Genomic DNA, 24,554 nt, shown 5'->3' with positions numbered 1-24,554 from the left:
TGACACCTGTATCTAAAGCTCATAGTTGAATATTCCAAATTCCTGGCTGGCTCCTCTACCACACACTGAGTTGTCTTTTTTTTTTTTTTCCTAGCAGGATTTCTTACTTGGTAGATTTGTATTTGGACACTGTTATTCCTATAGTATAGTTCATGACCAGTCCCAATCTGGAAACCACTCAAAAGAACACACATGAACATTTTTAGGCTGAATTTTACTGGTGCTTTCCACCTTAATATTTGTAGAAAGACCCTTGTTGTTGTTGTTGCTCTCTACTGTGCAGGAGCACAGTCAGAATGGAAGTACTGACACATGACACCTTTCTCTGTGCAGGATTTGCAAGGCGTTAAGGGTATGACAGAGTTTAGGTTATTTTTAAAATGGTCTGCTTGAAATAGTCATCTGGAATTCCAACTGTCTCGCTACCATCAGGATCAGCTACAAAAGTTGTAATGGGTAGGTTGGTATGGATCTGCTGATATAAGAATTAAGTCTTGTATATATTTCTTGCTGTGAGTGCTTTGTGTGAGTGCTTTGCAAAACTTCAAGGTAAGTGCTATATATAAAGAGCAGACTGTTTTTTAGCAGTTAGATGAACTACGTGTTCTGTGTCCATTTTCAGCATGATGCAAAACTGATTTGAATTGTGTTTTTAGGGTGGATGGAGTTTTACTGCTTGTTTTGAATCCCATCTCTTTTCTAACAGTAGAGGCATGGGACTATGAGAAGAAAAATATATTTACAGAGGGACTTCAGAAACTGCAAGCTAGCAAAAGGAAGAACTGTTTCGTTTCTTTGGTTTTTTTGTTGTTTTTTTTGTTTTTTTTTTTCCAAAACAGCATATGAACACTTATATGAACACTCACTAAGATTGGAAGAAAATACCAAAGCATGAAATTGATTTGGTTTTGGAATCTCTCTATGTATCAGCTAAGTGACTTGCTTGTACTTCGGAACATCTCAGCATTCTTGGAAGTTAAAATCTTCTTGGAAATAGAATCTGGGTTATAGAATGACATATTCTATAGTAAGTTAGGTATTCTGTCCCTATGACAGCCAGACTATCCAAGTGGAAATATGCATTCAGCAAAAGACTCGGTCAGTTCATCTGTAGGAAGATGAGGAAAACTGGGAAGGGAATTTAGGTAAGTCTATCAAGGAAGAAAAAGGAGGTTGATACCGTTGTTCTCATTTGGTTAGTGCATATAATAGCTATTTTGTGTCTAGGACATGGTATTTATGTTCTGTTATGTGTCATGACACAAAAGTTCCTAAGTATTTATGATTGCATCTGACTAATTCATTGCTGCTTGCTGTTTTCCCTACACTCTCTCAATAAAGTGATCAAGGAAAATTGCAGATAAATTATCAAGGAAAAAAATTAAGTGCCAGTGTTTAACTTCCTCCACAGAATTCAACTGGCTTATTAATTTTGCTTCTAATGGGCACAAATAACAGACACTGACAAGAAGTTCTTTCACTTTTCTCCACTTTCCTGATGTGATTATAGTAGGTCTGCAGCTGTTGCTGATGCACGAACAACAGAGAAATGTGATCTGTGCTATGATGTAAAGGGCATAATCAAATCTCTTTTCTAAAGGCATGTTCCTTGTTCCAGAAGGCTGTAGGAATTTCAGGTGAGGCAAGTGAAGTGCTCAGGTTTCATAATAAAATTGAAAATGTGGCTTCTGTTTGTGGAATCCATATGAGAAACAGGGAATTCAGGAACTTCCTCTGGTTTGCAGACAAGATCTGCTGGAGCTGTGGAGCCATTCTGAAAAGATTCTGTGCAGCCATTCTGAAAAGATTCTGTGCACTCTGTACCAACTGACTTGCTCTGTTGGGCTGGCCTGTCTGCTTAGAGCATCCCCAGGTATTTGCCTAAGCACACTGGAACAAAAAGACCTTCTGGAACTGTGCTCCTCAGCCTTTGAGGTTTGTGGAAACCATGTGTGCGCCTTCAGTCACTCATGGGCATTATCATGTGTGCCTGGACAAGGTCTTCCTCTGCCTACCTGTGCACCTGCTTGATAATACAAAGCACACCCCTGAATGCCCTCAAGTGTACAAGCTGTCTGTGCAGAGTTTGGATAAGATGAACCAAGCTGTGAGGCACGTGTCCTGAAATAAGGTTTTGTGCACGAGTGTTCGTACGCTGTCTTCTTGAATAGTAATAACCCTGTGTTGCACAGCATGATCCTCGTGGGGGGTGCAACGTTTGTACCATCAACTTTAACATGGTTATTTTGCTGTAGAGCCTGAGTACAATACATTGCAGGGTATAACAACAGCAGAACAAAAGGCAACAAAACAATGCTGGCGTGTAATGCGGGGTTGAGCAAAATGATGAAAGATAGTCACTGCATTTGAGCAAAACATTTTATGATGTTCTAGTGTTGAAATACTTGATAGGAGGATTTAAGCCGAAGTTTTGAAGGAAGAGAGGATCTTTCAAGCAGCAATGGCTTCACAGATAAAAGGCAGAAGGGTGCAGGTGGGATGATTTAATGAGTGAACCGAGTGGAGATTGAAGATAACGTTAGGGACTAAGCCTCTGGGGTCATTTTGCAAAGCTTGGCTATGGAGGGTTAATCAATCTGCTAAGCTTGAAATGGAGCGTGAGGAGAAGGAAAAATGCAAGGGATGGTGGAATTTGTTTGTCTGACTCCCAGGCCACTGGGATTACATATTTCAAAAAGATGAAATAGGGTTATTACAACACCTGGGTGCTGCTGCATGGTGAATAGGAATGCATCTTAATTTGTACAGTCTATAAATTGCTTTTTCTTCATGAAAAATGTGTTTGTTAGTGCTGTTGCAGCAGAATTTATGAACTCTCTGTAAAGAAAAAAAGCAACCACTTCTCAGGTGAGGGGGAAAGAAAAGCACCAGGTATTGTGCTCAAGAATGCAGTGCTCAAGAATAGGTAGGGAGGGATAAAGAAGCTTGCAGTGTAATCCTGCAGGATTACAGCTTGCTTTGTCTCTCTGCCCCGTCTCCTATCAGATATCCTATAGACGGAGGATGCAGTCACATGATTATTACTGCTTCCTCCCCATGACATCAGTGCTTTGCAGCCATACCACTAAAGAAAGGATGCTTTTGAAATCTTTGGGACTGGGCTAAATGATGTTGAATTGCAGGTAAGCGACATTAATTCTTCAACAAATTAGCGTGCCAGATGCTTTGCACTGCCATCCTGGAGCTCCGGCTCCGTTAGGCAGAGTTGCTGCTAGAAAAGAAGGCAGAACAGATTCTTTGCGAGCAGCGGGCTTGCAGGTGCAGAGGCTGCTTACTGCTGTGTGCTGCTCACTGCTGTGTGCTGCTCTTCCAGCTGACATCTCCAGCAGAAAGGCTGCCAGCTGGAGCCTTAAAGCCGAGGAAGGCCTTTTGTCCCTGCGTTTCGATATGGCTCCTTCATATGTATGCTGAGCTCAGTTTGCCGGAGCAGCCATCATTATGCAGCCGTGCAGAGAGAGGAGGGACCAGCAGCACCGTTTTCATTGCATTGCCAGTTTTGTGGCTTATTGCTGGTGGGCTTTTTCTTACCTTAACGGCTGCCTAAAGGAAGTTGTTGTAGAGAGAGATGTGTCTGAGCTTAAAAAGGATATGAGGATTAACTTGCTTAGGGGGTTAGCAGCTGTATTTGGGGAAAGAGGCTTTTCCTTCATTAATTTTTGCTGACGTGGTTTGCAAGTACCCAGTCCGACAGGTTTCCTACATGATCTGCTGTAGTATAGGATAGGTGTCGTTTGTCATCCAATATAAACGTGGAAAATAACATTCCAGAAAGGACATAGTAGATGACGAGCAGATTTTCAGCCCTTACACAAGCTGCTCAAAAGGCTGAAAAAGCCCCACTGAACAGATTTTTTGGACAGGGGTATTTCTGTGGCAAAGTCCAGAGGCTGTTTTCTTTTCCTACAGTACAAATATACGAAGACATAAATTTGTAGAGAGTGGCTTGCATGGACTTCTTTAAAAAATTCTGGATGTGTTTTTAAATGTACGTTGGCTTTTTATTTGCACTGCATTGTTATTGTCCTTAATACGAATGGTAAAATGGTAAAAGCAAGAAGCTGAATTCATGTTTGAATTCATACCAGTCAGAGAAGTGAAATTGTGCTTGTTTATTTTTGCATTAAGAATTCTGATGAATAAACGTGCGCTCTTGAAAGAGAACGGAGGGTGACTCAGCTGCAGCTCCATAGAGGACAGGCAGACAGGAGGCCCGTCAGTCACGGCGTGCAGAATGTTCTCTTATTCCTGAAAATCCTCCTCTCTGTTCAAGTTTTTGTGGTTGTTTTTTTTTTCCCATCATTGAAGTGTGACATGGCTCGGGTCAAAGCCAAACACCTGAGGAGATTTTGCATCTCCAGTGTTGGTGTGTAGGCTGCACATCCTGGAGGGAGGTACATTCCAGTCTCAAGTAATAAGGTATGTGGTTGTGTCAGAAATATGGAAAACAAAATGAACAGCAGTAGCAATGAAACTCTGGAACCAATGAAGACAGCAGTTTTTAGAAATAGAAAGCCGTTTTTATTATTTCTTCAAATAGAATCTTTGCTTTTTCAAGATCAAGCCTCAAAAGTAGTGGAAATACAAGCCTGTCATTTGATGAGATAGAAGGCTGTATTCTGATGGCACCAGTGCTGAATTTCCTCTTTTAACTTCCTCTGAGGCATCAGGAGGAGTGCTGGCTCAATTCTTTCTAGCCTTAGGAGTGCAGCAAGTTCGGTTCCTGCTCGCCATGCACAGACACGGCCCTTTGCCCTCATGAAGAGTGCAACCCCCCAGCTGCTGCAAACCAGTGTTACAGACACAACATGTTTTGTTCACCAGCCCTGAGCGTATCTGAGTGCTGTATGGAGATCCGTATAAAGCAGTTGTTTTCCTGGGCTCCTGATTTGAGTCAAGGCTTTTTTGTGCAACACTGGACAAGGTATCAGTCTAAACACATGCAGGGGCAACTCTGAAATTGAAGGACTCAAGTCTTTTAGCAGCTATTTTATAAAAAATGGCAACTCTGGAAATAGTGCTGGTGGGAAGGCTGTGCTTGCCCAGGCATGTTGTGTTTCACTCAGGGCACTGCTCCTTGGGGCTTCTGGTAGTGCCCATCCCCTTGCCAAGGGGGACAGCAGCCTGGGCCTTCTAAAGCAGGACTGGAGAGGGTCCCAGGGATGGCGTTGGATGGTCAGCGTGGAGCAAACAGGCAGGGAAACCGGGACAGGTTATAGATGAGGAGTCTCACGCTTTTCTCAGCACAAATGCACACATACACAGAAGGTTCTGGGTTTGCTCGGATTTCTTCCTCTCTAGACCAGAAGAACCAGCAATCATGTACGACCTGCAGCTGATGCTAACAGAGAAGACTGGCAGGTTTCCTTCAGGTTGCTGTTCCTAAAGCACTTCTAACATGCTGCTCTCAAGCATTATAACAAGGGTGGGTTTTCTCCATCTTGCAGGTGGAGGAGCTTGGAGGTATGAAGTCACTGTTCTGTATGCGTGCAGCCCACCAGCAGCAAATGCTGCCATACAAACCAGTGCCCTGTCAGAAAAACACAAACCTCCATCTGCATTGGAGTGACTCACCGCCTCCACTCAAATCACGAGAAGTGACATGGCAGAACACATTAATGGCTTTTCCACTAAAGCAGGTTTACCAGCTTTATTTTAAGCTGAGAGCTTAAAAATGTTTTCAGTGAGAGGTTTATTTAATGTGTTAAAAGCACCATTTAATGGGATGTTTTTTTAGGATTAAAATGCAACTCTCTTATTTCTGAATATATATTTTTTCTTCCTGGAAACCACTTTATTTCTGTTAATACTGTTGTTTTCTGGCTGAGGAAACAAAGGGCAGTGCTGCAAACCAAGCAAACTTCTTGGGACATCAACCACTGCTGAGGCAGTAGGTTGCACAGGAAAGCATCCAGGTGAGTTTTGAGTAGTTCTGGAGATAGAAAGATTTCTTCAAAAAAACAAGGTATGCTGGGTTGTTACTTGCAGGGCTCGTGGTGCTGGTGGGATGTCAGTGGAGGAACATCCTTTAATAAAGGTTTTTCAGCTTGGTTTGAGAAATGCAGACCACTTACATTCCGTAACAACACTTTGCTTGTGCTGTTTCTGCAGCCCTGACATCAATGCTAGTGGCTACATTTACTGGGGGGGCTGTTAAAGCTTGCTGGCAATGATGGAAGTATGTTTAGCAGTATTTTTCTTCACAATGGAGCCCATTTTGAGCAATGCGAGCGTAAACATTCCACTTGACATTTTGGGGAAAGAATTAGGTTCCCCCTGACCCCCTCCCTTCCTGACATAACTCAGCAGCTGCACTAATTGTGCTCAAATTTTCCAAGGAACTTTGAGTGGAGACCAGACACGTGATGTTTCGTACCAATGGAACTTGCCTCCAAAGGGAGACCCGCTCCAGGAGGGAGCTGGGTTGCGCTGGGTGCCCAGGCCTCCAGTGCTGAGAGTTAGTGCCATGGCCTGGAGGCCTTTCGGGAGGTTAAGGGCAGCTGGCCTAGCTCTGCTGTGGCTGCTACGTCCCCTGCCACAAGGGCTGTTTGTTATAGCTCCCACCAGCTGTGGGGCGCATGGGGTGCCCAGGCTTCCAAATGGGCCGTGCTGCCCCGTACCCTGGGCCCCAGGCTTTGCGTTCCCTGTGCTCCAGGCCCGCTCCCACGTTGCTGCTGTGATCGTACCCTTTGCACATGCGGTGGCTGAAGGGAGCGTTCAGAGACTGTGGTTCAGTCTGGAGGAGACTTTTGTGCTTCAGTTTTCCACCGCTTATCCCAAATATTTCCCCCCCCTCTGCCTCCCAGGCCCTCTCCCCTGTGATCTGCTGCCCTGTGCTTGCTGAGTTTGGCTGTGGCTTCATCGTTTTTTCCATAGAGGTTACTCAGGGTAAAGCCACGCATCCAAAATTGGCTGCATGTAGCCTGCCCATGCTACCACAGCAGAAAGCTCCTTAATGTGTGGTGATGGGGCCGTACAGTAACATGCTGCAGTGTTTGAAATTTATGTTCCAGATATGGCAGTCTGCCCGTGTTTGTGCTGCAGGAGATGGCAGGGTTTCACAGCATGCTTTACTCATACGCTGGGACCAAGCCATTAATCCTTGAACTGTAAGAGAGTAAGGACTGTAAGGATTTGCCAATGTTATTATCCATCTTTATTTTCCCAATTTAACTGCTCTATGGTTTGTTTGGGGTTTTTTTTCTTTTTCTTTTTTTTTTTTTCATGCCACATTATGCCTCCAGAAAGGCCTGCGACTGAGTTCACCCAGTGTTTTTTAAGGCACCATTGTTAAAGCAGAGGGTCAATAAATGGATTGCCTTGCTCAATCTGAGGCTCTCAAGATGAATAGCCTTGTATCGCTCATGGATATTTTTCAGACTGAAGAAAACTGCACGTTTTACTCACGGTTCAGCCTGCCTCTACTGAAGGCATCTTTCTTGTAAGATGCTGTTGGGTGATGATTTACCTCCTTCTATACCTTGGAGGATGTGCTGTTTCTAGGTCATCTTCTGTGTGGCAGGAGATGGAGGTAGAAATGCCCCTGGGCATTTTTGGTTCCCAACCAAATAAACCTTGTGCTCTCACCACTCCCCAAAAGGCATATTTGCCCCTAGTAATCTTGCGATACTTCAACTTATTTCAAGGCAACTTCATAATGCCTGTGCATGCTGACACCCTGTTCTATCAAGCCTATTTTCTCCTGCCAGGCAGTACTGAAGGCTTCTGATGTGACTGTGCTCTGCTCTGGGTCTCTTCTCCTGCAGTGTGAGCCTCAGCCTCATTCCCTTATGGCTCTTTCTGAATGCTGACTTCTCCAACTCACTCTGCTGGTGCAGTAGTGACCAGCTGCCAGCATGGCACTCGGCTCTCCAGATGAGTTGCTTGTGCTCAGGTCACGCTGAGCAGTTTGTGGTGCGGAGTATGGCTGGCCATGAGGCTGGAGCACCATGCTTGGTTTCTTTGAGCACTCGATACTAGGAGCATTCAGTACTGAAATCAAGCACAGAGCGGCAATTCATCTATCATTCTATGTGATTGTCAGCTGGTAAACCAGTAAGACTGCACTGTTCATAATCAGATCCTAAGTAAAATAAGACCTGGAGATTTTCACGTGCCTAGGAAAAGTCACTACAAATAAATATAGATTGGAAACTTGCAGCAGGTGTTTAGGGTTCAGTTTTCTCCCGCCAGCCTCTTGCCACACTCACTTCTTCATGCTACAGCAGAGGAGTCATTGACAGAAGTGTGCTTTGCTGTTGGTGTGGTTGTTTTTCACATAGCAAACTCCATGCTGCTGCTTTTACAGAAAACAGCATAAAGATGAAAGTGTATAGGGGAACATTCATCTGCTAGAAATACTGTAAGTGCTGGAGTAATTCAGTAACTGTGATCTGTTAAAAGTAACTTGAAACTTATTAGAAATGCATTTCAAAATGTACTGTATGTTGTGTCCAATTAAAACAGAAAACAGGATGAGGAGACCGTAGCATATCTAGTAGCAATAGGCGAGGGCCAGGACTTTTCCTTTGATGACTGTTCAGCTTGTTGTTTCCCATCAGTGTACTTTTCAGCTTCTTTGAACCATGGGATGTTTTGGACTGTGCTTGCCATGTCAAGTGTATTTCAGATCAAAACAGTCAGTTAATGTAATACCTACAATGTCAGTTCACTGATACAGCCCCTTCTAGCTGCAGCTTTTACATTTAGTTCAGAGGTTGTCAGCATTTCTATTATAAACGTAATTTATCACTTTTCCATAAAACTCAGCTCCAAGCTACTGTGTATCGTACAGCTGATTTGAATCACAAGATGACTTTACTCACTATGGGACCTGCAGAAAAAAAGCATGACCTTACGTATGACAGTACTACTGAAAAAATAAAAATAAAAAATAATAAAAAGGAGTAAATGTAATAGAAGAGACCTATGCTTACGATCTATATGGTACCTGTTGTGCTCCTGGACACGTCCCAGCCCACCAGCCAGCTCACCGTGGCTCCTGCAAACTGTCTGCACTAATGCATGTATTGCTTTCTTTATATGGGATCTTTCAGATATTTCTCAAAAATTATCTGGTTTTATACCAACATCAAGTCCTATGGACTAATAGTTGAGCTGTACTTTTGATCCTTGCCTCCATCTCCTCTCGTGCAACACTTTGCAAGTTTATTGGTTCCAACAGATTTTTCTTCATACAGCTTTTATCAAGAATCAGTTTACTGTTGACAGAGCAGAATATTGATTAAAACTTCCAGTTGTAGACATATTAAGCTATTCAGTGATAAAGAGCTGAAGAAGATTCTTTCTGTGCTGAATCACAGGGAATGAAGTAGCAGATGTGATTCAAGGTCAATAAAGACAAAATGATGGGGATAATGACCCTAAGATCCCACAGAATGATGGGCTTCTGCCTCTCCTGGAATACATTTGGAGCTACAGCAGATTGCTCAGGGAAAATTTTGGATGCATGTCCTAAGCAAAATGAATGCCAGGAATTATTAGAAAAGAATAGGGGACTAAGCAGGAAGCATTTGCTGCTGCACAAATTGTTTCATCAGCATCTGGAAAAGTAGTTGAAAGAACAGCAACGACATCTGGGACGTGGAACTACAAAGGGACAACATGCATATCCAAGAGTCACTCAGCAACATAACTACGTTTAACACTTTTCAGTGTATATAGGTTTTGCTGGAGTATCCAAATTTTGGGGTATTAGGAGTGGCTAAGAGTTGCATTTGTTACTAATTCTGTATGCAATGATATTGCAATGTTTTCTTCTGAATTAATGAGGCAAGAATGGCTGCTTCTGATGTCTCTGTGATCTGTGAACAGAAACTGTCGGTCACAGGGAACAATCTATCATCTCATAATAATGTGAATGTCTCAAATATGTGAGATAAGTTGCCTCTGAATAGCATTTCTCTTTCATCAGCTGCAAAAGGAGTTTGGATTCCAGTGTCCAGAGTATCGTGCAGATTTGTGATGCCAGATGAGACAACACACGTTCTGAGTATTTGTACTTTTGCTGTCATTAGAGTGGATTGCTACTGTGCAGCTGGCTGTGGTCTATGTTTGGATGACATTCACTTGCCCTTAATTTGTGTATTAGATTAAAATATCCATAATTAAATTGATAGTCTAAGGCTGTAGTTTTGCTAGCAGGAATGGAAAGATCTCTGCAAGAACCTCTAGAGGACAAGTTAACCCATCCTGAAAGAAGCTTTGGAGACTGTTTCAGATGCCTCAGAAAGGTGAGAGAAATAATTGCCAATAAGGAGAAAGACAGTGGTACTTAATGGTGCCAGCATGTAAGAATCGTGGGATCTCTGTGCAACTCAATTAAAAGTGTTGGAGCCTGAATTGGATTTTGTCTAATCTGACATCACATCTCCGCATTCAAAAGCATGGCAGCTGGCATGGAGTTTCAGGCAGGTAATCATCCATCTAGCTGCAGTTTCTAGATACTGGAACGCTACCTAGAGTTCAAAGTTTGTTTTCTGAGTCTCCCATGGCCCTGCAGTCTCCAGCACTTCCTTGTGTCCCTGGACATGCTGCACAGCACGTATGTTTGGCCTAGATTCAGGCTAAGATTGTAATTACTCACGTACCTGTGGTCTGGCCTGGTATTATCCATCACAAAACTGTCATGTGCTGGGCACTGACAGCATACTTTAGAAGCTATTTTTTATGTGATATAACTAGCATACTGGGTAAGTTTCTTGTAGCATTAAGGAGAACTTGCCAACTCTTTCAACACAATAATTTCCAGACATTTTTTATAAAGCAGCAGGATTCCCTGGGTTCAGGCAAGCAGTCTGGACTGCATGTTCCCTACAGGTACTTCTTCACTGTATAGGAAGAGTAGGTTGAAGGACATGATCTGTGAGCTACAAAATAATAGCACTGTCTGATTCTTTCTCTTCGTTCCAGCTTCATTCCCACTTCAGCCCCCAGCCATGGTTTACAAGATGCTGAACCTGAGACTACTTGCAGCTTCAACTCCTTGGTCTCAGCTGCAGCATCCTACCTTCGGACTCTCATTTTTCTCACTAGTGCAGGAGCGTGCTCTCATCTGCTGTGCTAAATACTGCTATTTTCAACTGTCACTCCTCTTTTTAACCACTTCCATCTTGTGGCTCCTTATTTGTGCTCTGCAGCACCACATGGGACACCTGCTCTGCATTTGGCCACCTTCCCCAGACTGAGACCGCCCTGCTTGATTCTCAGTTTGCACACTTAAAAGGACTTCTACAGAGTTATAATGGTGATCTGCTGTTTGCCTGTAAGATAATGTTTTTCTCAGCTGCTTGGACTGAGCACATAGGCTGTGTAGTCCAAAAAGTCCTCCTACTCAGTGGTGCAAAGACACACTGGTGGAGCTGACTATTCATGCTTGTTATATCCCTGGAGTCAACACTGGGGCAAAAGATTAAATGGATGGGATTCAAAGAAACAGTTGAAAAGGGGTAATGTGTGGAAAAAGGGCAGTAAATAAAGCAGGCTGAGCTCAGCAGCAGAGTAAATGAATGATTTAAAGCTCATCTGCCATGTTTTTCCCTGTTCTAATAACAGAATTGAGAGATTTCCTCACTGCTTCAAAGATCTAAATTCTGCACATGAAATCTCTGCCTCCATTTCTGAAGGAGGAATGTAGATTGCAGTTTGTAGTGCTGCACTAGCCTCATCCATAGCCTGCAAAAATTACTGTGTGTCTGTCAAGGGATTACTGGCCCTGCAGAATCAGTTCTTTAAGACTCAAATTCTGCATCTGTCACTAGTTTTCTGGTATATTTTCTTGTGTGTGTGTTGTTTTTTTTTCCTTGTGAGGTGACAGTAGTGTAATACACTGTTGCTGTTTTGCATTATTTTATTATTATTGTTTTTATGTTTACCTTTTCAGGTTGCAAATTGTAGGTACTCTCCAGGAGACTGTATTACCGAGACACCTATTTTAGGATGGATGACATTATATCACTCTTTAGAGTAACACATCCTTCTCTGTCTCCAGAGGCAGCCTAGGTAGTTCTTAGGTCCAGACACCAAACTTTTGGATGGATGAAATTAAGTTGGTTGAATCCTGTGTGCCTAAAATACTTATTTAAGACTCTCTTGCTAACTAAAGGTTCCTTACGTTGGGAATGGTGTCAGCCTTTTCTGTATCCTGATGCTTTGGGACTTGACCCTGTAAAGGAGGCAGTCCTTCTTGTGTATAGCCAAAGGTTTCTGAGGTCTCAGTGGGAAAGAGAGGTACAGTAGTTACAAGGCAACTTCATTCTGTGCCGATGAGGATCTCATAGAATCACTAAGGTTGGAAAAAATCTCTACAATCAACGAGTCCAGTTGTGATTCCCTCCCCACCATACCCACTCACCACACATCCCTCAGTGCCACATCCGCACATTTCTTGAACACCTCCAGGGATGGTGACTCCACCACCACCCTAGGCAGCCCGTGCCACTGCCTCACCATTCTTTCTGAGAAGAATTTTTCCTAATATTCCATTACCTCCCATCCTATCACTGGAGATTACACATTACCTGGGAGAAGAGGCCAAACCCCACCTTGCTATAACCTCCTTTTCTTGCTATAACCTCACTGTAGAGCAATAACATATCTGCTAAGCCTCCTCTTCTCCAGGCTGAACAATCGATCCCAAGGGCTGCATTGCCCTTCTCTGGACGTACTCTGGGGTGTCAATGTCTTTCCTGTAGTGAGGGGCCCAAAAATGAACACAGTTCTCAAGGCGTAATCTTGGCACTTTGTCTTGTTGTACCTCATACAATTGACCTCAGCCCAGCAATCCTACCAACCCACATCCCTCTGTAGGGCCTTCCTACCCCAGGCAGATCGGCACTTCCTCCCACCTTGGTGTTGCCTGGGAACATACTGAGAATGCACCCAATGCCCTTGTCCAGTTTGTCAATAAAGATACTAAACAGGACAGGTCCCAGTATTGACCCCTGAAGAACACTGCTCATGACCTGTCACCATCTGGATTGAGCTCCATTCACCTCTCACTGTGCCAGTCATCCAACCAGTCTTTAGTCAGTGAAGAGTACAACTATCCAAGCTGTATGCTGCCACATTCTCCAGGACAGTGCTATGGGAGGCGGTGTCAACTACACCTACCTGAAGTAGGCGTAGTTTCCGAGGCTTCAGGACAATGGGCATGGATGGTTCTCTGCTTTCATTTCTGTAGTCTGAAAATCCAGCTGAATGATAAGTGGTTAATTTTAGTGCATTATCGTTTGTCTTCTGAGCTAGTAACTTTGTCTTCTCAGTAACCTCACCGCAGGTAGGGCACTTCTTCCAGAATGTGATAAGCATTTAACTTTGCAGAACAAACAGAACCATCCTGGGTTTTGGGGCACTATTTGCAAAAAAAGGTGGTATTTCTACACTTGGATTTTAGAAGTTTGCCAAGTTCTTAAAGTAGTCTTCAGCAGTATACTTTTCCTAGTGGTAATGCATAGACTTCAGTAAGTGCCCACTAGAATTGCTGAGCCATGTTTTCTTGAGTTTGTGGAAAGATTTTGGAAAACTTGGTTCTGATATGTCTGGAAAAGCTGCATGAGTTTACTGAAAAACTTGTTTTCCCCTCTATATACAGACCCTAATATGGTTAATGCAGGAGAAATGAATGGTTCTGGCAACCTGATGGATTTTCTGGATGAGCCTTTTCCTGACGTTGGGACTTATGAAGATTTCCACACTATTGACTGGCTGCGAGAGAAATCACGTGACACTGACCGCCATAGGAAGGTAATGGCAGCTGGACTTGGTGTGTCACAGACCCTGAGTTATGGCCATCTCAGCTGAGAGAAAAAGCAGCACTTTTCCAATGCCCTTAATTCCTACTTTGCAGTATCATTTGAGGAGAACTTATAAAAATATAGGTTTGATGTATCCTGAGTTTGTAAATGTGGAAGTGTTTTCTGCAATTTATAGCAGGGCATCTCTAAAGTATGGTTGGGACTGGAGGGAGTGGAGAGTAGAAGAATTTTTAACCTGGATTAACTTTTTTGTTTGTTTGTTTTGCCACGATGCACTAAAATTGCATTAGCCTGAATCAAAAACACAACTCAGTGTACATATCGTTTCAGATTACAAGCAAAAGTAAGGAATCCATATGGGAATTCATCAAGAGTTTGCTGGATGCCTGGTCAGGATGGGTTGTAATGCTTCTCATAGGACTACTGGCAGGTATGTGTGTGTTACATTACTTTTTCCTGGAACCACCTCATCCAAATTTGCTGCAGTACCATTTGTTTCTCCCTTTACTTCGTTCTCTGTTCACTGATGCTTCAAGCTAAAGAAAATAGTTATGTATCCTTGCAGTTATAAGATTTAATAAACGCACTCTTGTTGAGTGCTGGCTTGGAAAAAAAAACCATTAATCTATAGAGAGATTTTCTTTGAAAATCAGTATGTAAGTATTTTACTCTCAATTGACTATTTTTACTTTCTGAGTCTTCAATTCAAACTAGGCAGTTTTATTGTAGATTTTTTTTTTTCCCTTGTCTTCACTTAATTGCATTCTGCAAGTAGATGTTGTCATGTGGGGAAAGAAAATGTTGGCTATGTACAGTCAAGAGGGAGCTTTGTAAATCATTACGTCCACTTGGTTATCTTTTTATATATGCATGAAGGGAAAATACAATTTCAAACTCAGTTCTGCATTTGCTTTCAAGCCAGACAGACATTACACTTAACAGCCTGTTCAAACTCAGATGGCAAATTCATTAATTGCTCGAATTGCTCTTGTCTTTTGCACGCACTCGCACATCTTCCAACTTGGAAAGCTCTACTTCTATTATAAAGTTGAAACAGCTGTCATGTTTTTGTATTTTTCCAGTGATGTCAGGGTGCTTGGTGTGACAGTGCTTGGTAGAACCACAATGCAAAGCTTCACAGGTTTCCAAGCAGTGTAAATCTCTTTTCTGCTATCTGTCAACTTAACACATTTATCGTAGCTGTTCCGGTGTGTTAGAAGTGCTGGGGAAGGCCTTGAGAAAACACTGATCAAGTGACATTTTGGCAAATGGTTCTGTTGTATACATTTTTCCACAGTAGTTTTGATGGGTGAATGAGATGGGAAGAAGGAGAAAGTCCAAGGTTTGAGTTTCAGTTGCAGTTCACAATGAAAGCTCGTTCCGGCACCAAAACCCAGAACTGATAACCTCCATTAAAGCTCTAACGCTCATACATCTATCCTACATACTACAGGTCAAGGGTAAGCTGGAGCTGAGGTGCATAAACTTTTGCAAACTTTGTGATGACATAAGAGCAGTACAGCATGTTTTACCACAAAGAATAGAGATTAGTCTGTTTTTTAATTGGGCAAGGAGTTGTGAACCAGCAAGAGAAAAAAATTATCTGCGTGCTCATGATCCGGGCTGTAGACTTTGTCTGCTCTTGGAATGATACATGTACTCTGTGCCTGTCAAAGATGGAGCCTTGGCTCTGCTGCGTGGCCGTGGGGCAGCTCTTGGGCAGCTGAATCCAGGCATTGCCAGGGGCAAGAACAGGGGAGGTGAGGAGGGGAAAGCAGCAGCAGTAGATCCAGGGCATGAGGGAACTGTGTCCCTGCCACAGCCTTGGTGGGGACAGAGGCCAGCAAGGTGGGACTTTTGGGGGAGGGGATGGCAGGAGCCTCCATGTATTTCGAAAGGCACTTGGAAAAGTTATTCAGGCCCAGGAGTTTAAAGTTAGCTTAAATTTTTCATTCCAGGTGGAGGATGTATAGACCAGGGGACCAAATTCATCTCCTTTGATGGAAAAATATGGAAATAAACATATGCTATACTGCAGTTCTGCAGTGACATGTCTAGACAGCAATGTTAAGATGTCTAGCTTCAAAGTTAAAGGATTGACATTCTGGGTTGCTGAGCTCTCTGCAACTTCCATTAATTTCACTTGAAGTTGCAAAGATTTGGAACTTGCATAAAATCTAGTTCTGGTCACTGGGCTTATTAATCAATAACTATTGTATTATAAATCTGCAAGCACTGGTCTTTTCTTCTTGTGATTTTCTCTGTAAAATGTGTGTAGTAAATCACAGCATTTTCCTCTTTATGTGGATTCCATGTAGCAAAACGGATTAGTTCAATATATAATTGCACACATTTTCTTAGAGGCACAGAGGTGCATGGAAGCTTGTGTTAGAGAACTGAATGTTATTTTCCTACTCTGTTGTTCACTTGATTAGGGGAAAAACATTCAAAAGCTTCCTTTATTTGCACCTTCTACTAGGTAGCATTAATATTAAATTGTCTGATTATGGATTATGTGAACTTCAAAGATTGGAGTGACAACAGAGAATGATAAATCCACCAACAGATGTAAGAGGCACAGCATTTGGTGCTTATGCTCAAGGGCTGAGGATCCTTTTTGTCATTTCCTGAAAGTTTCAGAAAACTGGAGAATTTATAGTTTACTGTATCTCACTGAGTTATGCATGCTGATGTTACAGCATGATGGTTTCTAGTGGTCTAAAAACGTATTTTATCATTTCCAAAGAAATCTGGGGAAATGGAAAGAGAGAGCAAAAGAAAGTCAAGGCCTACAAATAAAATCACTGTTACAGGCATCACTGCTCCTGCAGCCTGTTTTGTTGTGGCTTTGTCCGGTATGTGATGAGAAGTAAAGGCCTTAAGTAAAGGCCAGGAGAGGTTCAGGTTGGATAATAGGAAAAATTCTTCTCAGAAGGAGTGGTGAGGCAGAGGCACAGGCTGCTCAGGGAGGTGGTGGAGGCACCGTCCCTGGAGGTGCTCAAGACACACGTGGATGTGGCACTGGGGGATGTGGTCAGTGGGTGTGGTGCGATGGGTTGGTGGTTGGACTAAATGATCTTAGAGGACTTTTCCAACCTTAGTGATTCTGGCATTCTGCGTATAGTTCTTCATACTCTTCTGTTACAACAAAAATTCGACACTGCGAATGTAGTTGAGTTTGTGACAGGTACTCTTGCTAAGATGAAAATATGCTCGTGTATAAAGCCCTGTGGATCACACAGAATCACAGAATCACAGAACTGTAGGGGTTGGAAGGGACCTCCAGAGATCATCAAGTCCAACCCCCTGCCAAAGCAGGTTCCCTACAGCAGGTCACACAAGTAGATGCTATTTTTGGTTCTATTTTGGTGAATAAAAAGCAGGTCGTGCATGCGTGAATTATTTGAATTTTATTATTCTTGTTATTATTTTCTTCTTATTTCACAGAAATAAAAAGCAGAAACTTTATTTACAGGTCAAATGAACTGACTCCTAAGGGAAAAAAAGAGCAAGCCCTCCACACCTCCTCCCTTCAGCTGTTTGGATACTTAGCAGGAAGCGGAAAAATAAAAGTCTTGAAACTATAAAGACGATCCATTACCTTTTCCAAAATATTTTAATATCGCTGAAATTCACCGACAAAATACACTGGAAAAGCATTGTTTCCCTTGCGGTCACACCGCGTGACATTTACGCGTCTTCTGTCCACTGGATGTCGCTGTAGGGCTGTGTAGTTACTGGGAGACTGCTTAAATAGGGCTTACGTCCACAAAGAGAGAATTTGAAGAGCAGTTTTAATCTGTGTATTCGGATTGGTAATGAATGCACACATCAAGAGTCTGATTCCACTAACTTCATAAGTCAAAATTTGGCATCCATATTGTTTTTGCACTGAAAGCATCCTTTTAAAAGGTTGCCATCTTGGGACCAGAAGGACTGGAGGAAAGCAGCAGTGTCCTCCTATCCACCCCTGAAATGCACAGTGTGGCTTGGGCCCTGTGGCCTAGTCCTTCCACAGCCCTGCTGACCTGCATCACATGGTATGCCTGCCTGCATCTTTGTCAATTAGCCAGCATGAAAATAACAGTATTTTAAAAAAAAAATGCTTTAGGAGAGAATGCTGATAGATCAAACATGTTGGTACGGCTGTTTCTTTGCAGTTCTCCCACTGTTTCTTCCACTTCTTTGGCATGTCCACGCATTCCAACCTGAGCAATTGTATGATTCTATGATTCTATGACATATTGCAGCTTCTTCCCTAAATGATGTATTTTTGCTTTTATTATAAACAGATGTATTTACGTCATGGCTTGGTATTTTTCGGTGCCACATCTCCTTTTCATGCATTTCCTTTTCCAGGCACGTTAGCTGGAGTGATAGATTTAGCTGTGGATTGGATGACAGACCTGAAGGAAGGTGTCTGCCTGTCTGCATTCTGGTACAGCCACGAGCAGTGCTGCTGGACGTCTAATGAAACGACCTTTGATGACAGAGACAAATGTCCCCAGTGGCAGAAATGGTCTGAACTTCTTGTAAACCAATCAGAGGTATGGGAGCCCTCTTTGGGGTGGGTCAGGGAAGCCAGGGAATGCCTCTTTTTCATACTTGCTGGTGATCTTTCCAGATAGATTCTCTGAAAGAGAAAACTTTATGAATGGAAATAGATGCGTGGGTTTTTTTTGTTTGGTTGGTTGATGGGTGCTGTAGTTGTTTTGTTGTTGTTATTGTTTGTTTGTTTTTAAAGACATTACCACAAGCAATACCTGCATAGTTGAGGATAGGCCCCATTGTTACAATACCACCTGTGATAGAAACAGGAAAATATCTCTCTCTCTCCTTTTTTCTATCCTTTTATTTTTCTTCTTTTTTTTAACTATAGTTATTTTCAGTACAAATGATAATATTTCAAGGCAGAATGTGTGGAAGTTTTGAATTTTAAGACATCTATGGTAGCCTTCCTTAACCCCTTGTGGCAGACGGTACTTTCGTGGTATTTTGTTTCCACCTCAGCTATTCAATGTATTGAATAATATCAACTCCCTCAAAACTCAAATTATTGTATTGAAAAACATCCCCCATGTTTACAGGCAACTTGGAGGCAAAATTGAATATGACATTGGGTAGTGAGATGGATGTGTCATTGGAAAGAAAGGGCTTATGTGATATCAAAGTCCCTAACAGAACTTCTGGTTTGTTTTTAAATAGTAATGCAGTTTAGGCAATAATAAAGGAAAGAAAATACATACTTCTATGGCATAAACCTTCTGCAGCCGGGCAACTGAAAATAGGTGACTTGGAGACATTGTCTCAGATCTTCCTCCAGTGTGGAGGAGGTTCGACCCTGCAGGAAATGTTTGAGGGCACCTTCACTGCTGTACAAGATTGTCATTCATGTTCACTTCAGTGCCACTTTCAGTTTGTAGTTCAAGTAATACTAAAGGAGAGTGTCTGTGAATATGCACAACCCAATTTTCCATACTTGTAATTAACTGTAGCGAAGGTAGTGGGGTGCTTACTGTCCCTGAACATTCCCACCACTTAATCACAGGCAGAAATCTCTCTGTACAACTTCCAGTCCACAATGCCAAACTTGCCTTTGCCAGAGGTTTTCCGGGCTTGCACAGTTCTTCATAAACAGATGGTTCAGATGGGTGTATCTTTGTAACAGTGAAGAAATATTACCGTGGTATAAGGTTGCAGGACTGGGGACAGGGTTGTAATTTAAGTGAACAAAAAATGTGGCAAATCAAAAAAGGGTGGAATGTTACAATTGTTATGGGGTTTAGAAATCCTGTGCATGTGTTTGACATGCTGTTACTCTGAGAACCTGGAATATTTAAACAGAGCATTTCCTTGAGAAAATTTATTGCTTTCACCTGCTGCACAAACTTAGCCATCATGACTATTATATGCCTTGGCTTATAAGAAAAGTATCATCTAGGTGGACAACGTAAAATTTAGCTCATTTCTATCCAAACTGGGCTTATGACCTCCTAGTATCATGTCACTGTGGGGAAAAAAGGGTTCTTTCTCAGTTTTAGTCAAAGGATGCTCTAAGATCCATAGTTTTCTGGCTGCCATGACCCAATGGAGATTGCAATATTAATAAGAAGCGTATATTACTATTATATACAAATCCATGGCAAAGATCTGTAATACTCCAACAGAAATGTGGATCTGGCAAGTAAAAATTATGTTGTATTGCAAACGTGAGCAAGTTCTACATGATTCCTGTATCTTTAGAGGACTCTAAGAGGAATCATAATATACTGAATGTTATTAAGTTTCAGGATTATTATTATTGTTATTATTGACTGTGGCTGTATTGCTTGAATTGGTATTCTATGTTTGGGTAGCTGCTCTGTAGAACAGCAATGCACAGGAGAACTAATTTGGATTACATTCCAGACAAAAAGTTCTCAGGGCAATTTCTCCAAGGGCAGTCTATCAGACGCGTCTACTTTTTTTATGTGTGACTGTGACTCTTTCTCATCATAGTCAACTAAATTTGACATTTTGAGGACTAAGATTTAGACCACTTCTTCCATGTGGTTTTTCTGATTTATGACTGATAAACCCTCTACATTGATGCTCTCACTGATAATTGTGACGTTTCCTATAGCATCTCTTGAAAAATGATTTAGTCCAGTCCTATTAAATGAGCCTAAAGCAGTCTTGACGTAAATCGTTATGGAAAACATAATAGTGCACCAGAAACATCCCAGGCTACATTTTTTCCCCTAATCGCTGTTTTGTAGACCAACCAAAAGCACGTAAGGAGTGTTGTAATACAAGAGTTTCAAAAACTCAAATTCACTGGAGCTATGGATGTTTAACATTACATAAGATGCCACCCAATTCAGCTAGATCTCTAGCCAACGTCTGGTGCCTCAGAGCTTCTGCAGATGCAGCTTGGCCCTTCACTACACTGGAGCTGAGGGCCCTATATTCTAACGCTTCATGTCTACCCAAGCTAGAGGGAAGGACCACATGTCTTCCATGGCTCACGATACTGGATCATGATTATTACTGGCTTACTGGATGGTTGAGATTGGAAGGGACCTCTGGAGATAATCTGGTGTAGGCCTGCTCAAGCAGGGCCACCTACAGCAGATTGCCCAGGACTGCGCCCAAACTGCTGGATCTCCTGTCGTGAAGGTTGCAAGCCAAGGAAGCCTCTCTACATCTTGGACCCACTTCCCAACTTTGCAGCCTTGAATCTGTCAGTACTGAACCTTAAGGATGCATATTGCTATAAAGTCCATAGGAGGAAGTCTGCAAGCTATGACATCCTAAGTTGAGTCAGAATAGAGCTCTTTGCCTGTATGAAAACAAGCATTGGCCCGCAATGGATGGCATCCTGAGGGATGTGTTTTATTTCAAAATTTTAAATTTGTGAGAATTGTTTTCAATTATGTTCAATTTGTACCTAATCTGCACTGAAACCAGATCTGAAATGTTGCTAAGTAGTTGTAAACTAAAATATAAAGTTTTGCTCTGTTCCACTGCTTCTTCATCACTATTGCTGCCAGGATGAGTCCTCAGAGCCACTGCTGGAAAAGATGTTAGCAGGATCATCTCCACTGATGAGCTTTTTCAGTCTCTGATTCCAGTATAGATGTTTTTCTGGTTCAATGCATATAATGAATGAGAAATGACCCATTTGCTATACTGAGTTCCTACTACTTCACTTCCCGAAGGATTTATTATTTTTAATCATTAGAAACCGCTGCAATTGGATCTGTAGGAAAACAGATATCTGGAAAATGTAACAGTGAGGGCTGTCCTTAGGGATAAGACTGAACTGGCCACGTAGAATCTTGTGAGGTCTTGCCACAATGCAGTAGGTATATGTGTGACTGCAGTAATGAGCTGATATAGTTTTCATCTGATTTCTCAGATGTGAAAGAAGTGGAAGTAAGAAGAAATGAAGTTAGTTAGAATAAAGTGAATTTAGAATCAGAACTGCAGCTTTATGTCAGTGTTGTAGGGCCACATTTTTGTGATGGCATTAGTCTTTGGAGCTAAGCCAGGTTCACAGTATTTTGTCCTGGGACAACATACCCAGTTTTCTTTGGAGGAAGAGTAAATATTGCCTTAGCTGTTTGTAATTGAAAGCACTAGGAGAAAACACTCATGAAGAAACAAGGCTGTCTTCAGCTGCAGCAACATACATCCATGATTGCTGTAGACAGATGTCAATCACTGTGAATGTCAGATCCATGACTGCTAGATTCTCAGGGCACTGCAGGATGGTATTGTACTGTTTTTATTAGCAAGGCCAGCTGCTAATGTCAGCAAGCATAAGAGGAACTTAACAAATTGCCCTTTCAGATATATCCACAAGATTAAGGGCAGTGGTTTCCTTGCTGTTTTTTCAATTGGGTAGAGATCAGGAAAATGAGGCTTAGCAAGGATTCGTGTTTTTAAGGGTTGGTTTCTTTCAAGCTTACAAACAGAGACACTTCACAGTGCTAGGGGTTTTTTTAATGACTAGAAACTGGGTCTGGCCAACTCTATTAACAGAAGATACGATACAACTGATTAAAGCCTGTTTTCCTACTTGATTTACCGCAATGTTGATATCCACGCTGCTGTCCTGTAAGAGCAAAGTGCCTTGATGTTCTTCAGCAGCTGGGCTTGCATCCGGTAGGAAGAGTTCACTGAGAGGTGAAGAATTCATACCAGCTCATGCACTGAGTTTCATCTTGTTTTTTGTTCTGTAGTGTCATGCTGCAGGAGATTGTTTGAAAAATAAACCTCTTTGCATCAGTCCAGTTTCTTCAACTAAGTTCTCTTTTGTCTGTGTAGGTGTGGTTTTTGAAATTTATCTAATAATTATGCTTGTTAAGAGGGAGGAGTAATTTAAGACAACCTTGAACAACGATTTTGACTTGGTCATTGAGAATGACAGAAAAACTGGCAGGACACTGCCAACTGTGCTTTCACTATGGTCCTGAACAGTCAGCCACAGCTCATGATCACTACTGTTTCCATTCTGTCAGTAAATTAAATATGTTTATGTTTCAATATGCAGATGGCTTTAATTAATGACTGGAATAGTTTTAAAATATCAAGGATATGTGATATGTTTGTCAAGATACTGTGTTTTCAAATGATTTTCACTCTGTCATAGATGGTATCGTATAGAAAGAAAGGATTTATTTATGCTTTCACCCTTCTACTCTGTGAGCTGAACTGGCCACTGATATACACAGGGATAAAGTTTGAAAAGATCAGCATTTGTATGGAGAGCTGCTCTTTGAATGCCCTTTATGTCCTTCCCAAACTGAATGGATGGGGTTAGATATACATATTAGAATGCTGCTTCTTCACATGGGTAGTAAATTTTTTGGAGCATATGAGGTCATCTGTCCTTCGTGATACAAAGCAGCAACTAGCGTGTAAATGAAAAGACCAGGCTTCATGCCACCCTCGTCTCTAGAAGAAACATGGCACTTACTATCCTGTATTTGTCTAACTATGTGTATTGCTGTTATTTTTCTAGGGTGCGAGTGCTTACATTCTGAACTATTTTCTGTACATTCTGTGGGCTCTATGTTTTGCTTTCCTGGCAGTCTCCCTGGTCAGGGTGTTTGCTCCCTATGCTTGCGGCTCTGGAATCCCAGAGGTGAGTTTCTCTTTACAGATGAATATCTAAAAACTGAGCCAAAGAAAAGATCATTTGCTACCTTTTCTTCTTCCAGAACTGTACTGTGAGGTAGCATGGGAATAAACCTCATGTGTCTTCATTCCTTTGTCTAACCTGTGTTCATGGTAACAGAGTTTTACATAGTAGAAAATGTTCAAATGCCACTGTGACTTGTTAACCTCTGGCAGTGAAGAAGAATGTATATTGAATTAAAAATCGACAGCTCCCTGTCATCAGTTTATGAAGTCCAATTTTTTGTGACTACTCACTAAGAGATTATACTGTGCTTTCCTTGGATGAAAATACTTGGGCCGGGTATAAACAGCAGAAATTTTTAGGTTATACTTTAAGCAAGAGCAAACTAAAGTAAAGGGAGAGGACAACAAACCTAAGATTTCCTGAGTAACTGAAGATTTGAGATGCCCATCATTTGAGGTGTCTGAAAAATGCCTGGCTGCAAATTGTGTCCTTATACACAATGTCATGCTGATATGGCATTACGACAGCTAGAATCTCTGATCAGTTTTAATGTTTTGAGCTTAAGCCCAGATGTAGTCGTTGAAGCGGGGACCCCTGCAATTAAAGTAGTATAACCACTCACAGTTTTTGAAATCAGAGCAGTCTTTCATTTAAAGTGCTATAAAACTATGGAGCTTATTACTTAACAATATCCAAAAGAGCCAACGGTTTAAATTTTAGAAATCTGTACATACTTTCTTTCATAGAATCATAGAATGGCTTGTGTTGGAAGGGACCTCAAGGATCATCATGCTCCAAACCCCTGCTCCATATCTAATACTAGACTAGGCTAGTTCTTTATCCGTAGAAGAAGCAGGAAAATATCCCATAGCCAATAAGGAAAAAATTCCTGCAAATAATTTGAAACATTTAAAATATTTCCATGTTTCAAAGTAGTCACATGTTTGTAATGTATTTGATACATCTCTAAGTAGTTTTATAAAGTTTTCATAATTAAATCTGGTTTATAGAAAATAAATTTCAGAACCATTCAAAATCAGTTTTACTTGATACCTATATTTGATTGCAAGAAATGCTTTCAACTGTATTTCCTGTTAAGATGAATCCACCAAAACGACTTATTTAAACAC

General features: G+C 41.8%; 1 protein-coding gene across 3 annotated transcripts in view; it reads left to right on the top strand.

The window, feature by feature from the left end:
- CLCN4 (chloride voltage-gated channel 4) overlaps positions 1-24,554 on the top strand; it is a 40,630-nt gene continuing 16,076 nt past the window's right edge. Inside the window, exons 1-5 of one of the 3 annotated variants that reach the window (XM_052664941.1) lie at positions 1-456; positions 13,631-13,782; positions 14,124-14,223; positions 18,153-18,340; positions 23,302-23,424. In XM_052664941.1, the coding sequence (XP_052520901.1) occupies positions 453-456; positions 13,631-13,782; positions 14,124-14,223; positions 18,153-18,340; positions 23,302-23,424 (567 nt within the window). In that variant the 5' untranslated portion in view covers positions 1-452. Of the gene's footprint in view, positions 550-1,791; positions 3,144-13,630; positions 13,783-14,123; positions 14,224-18,152; positions 18,341-23,301; positions 23,425-24,554 lie in introns of those variants that run through there. The other 2 variants (XM_052664944.1, XM_052664942.1) reach the window with 2 other exon arrangements.

This window comes from Tympanuchus pallidicinctus, unplaced genomic scaffold (assembly GCF_026119805.1).
Source record: "Tympanuchus pallidicinctus isolate F22 unplaced genomic scaffold, pur_lepc_1.0 scaffold6, whole genome shotgun sequence".
Lineage (NCBI taxonomy): Eukaryota > Metazoa > Chordata > Aves > Galliformes > Phasianidae > Tympanuchus > Tympanuchus pallidicinctus.
This window is presented reverse-complemented; position numbering and strand designations above follow the sequence as displayed.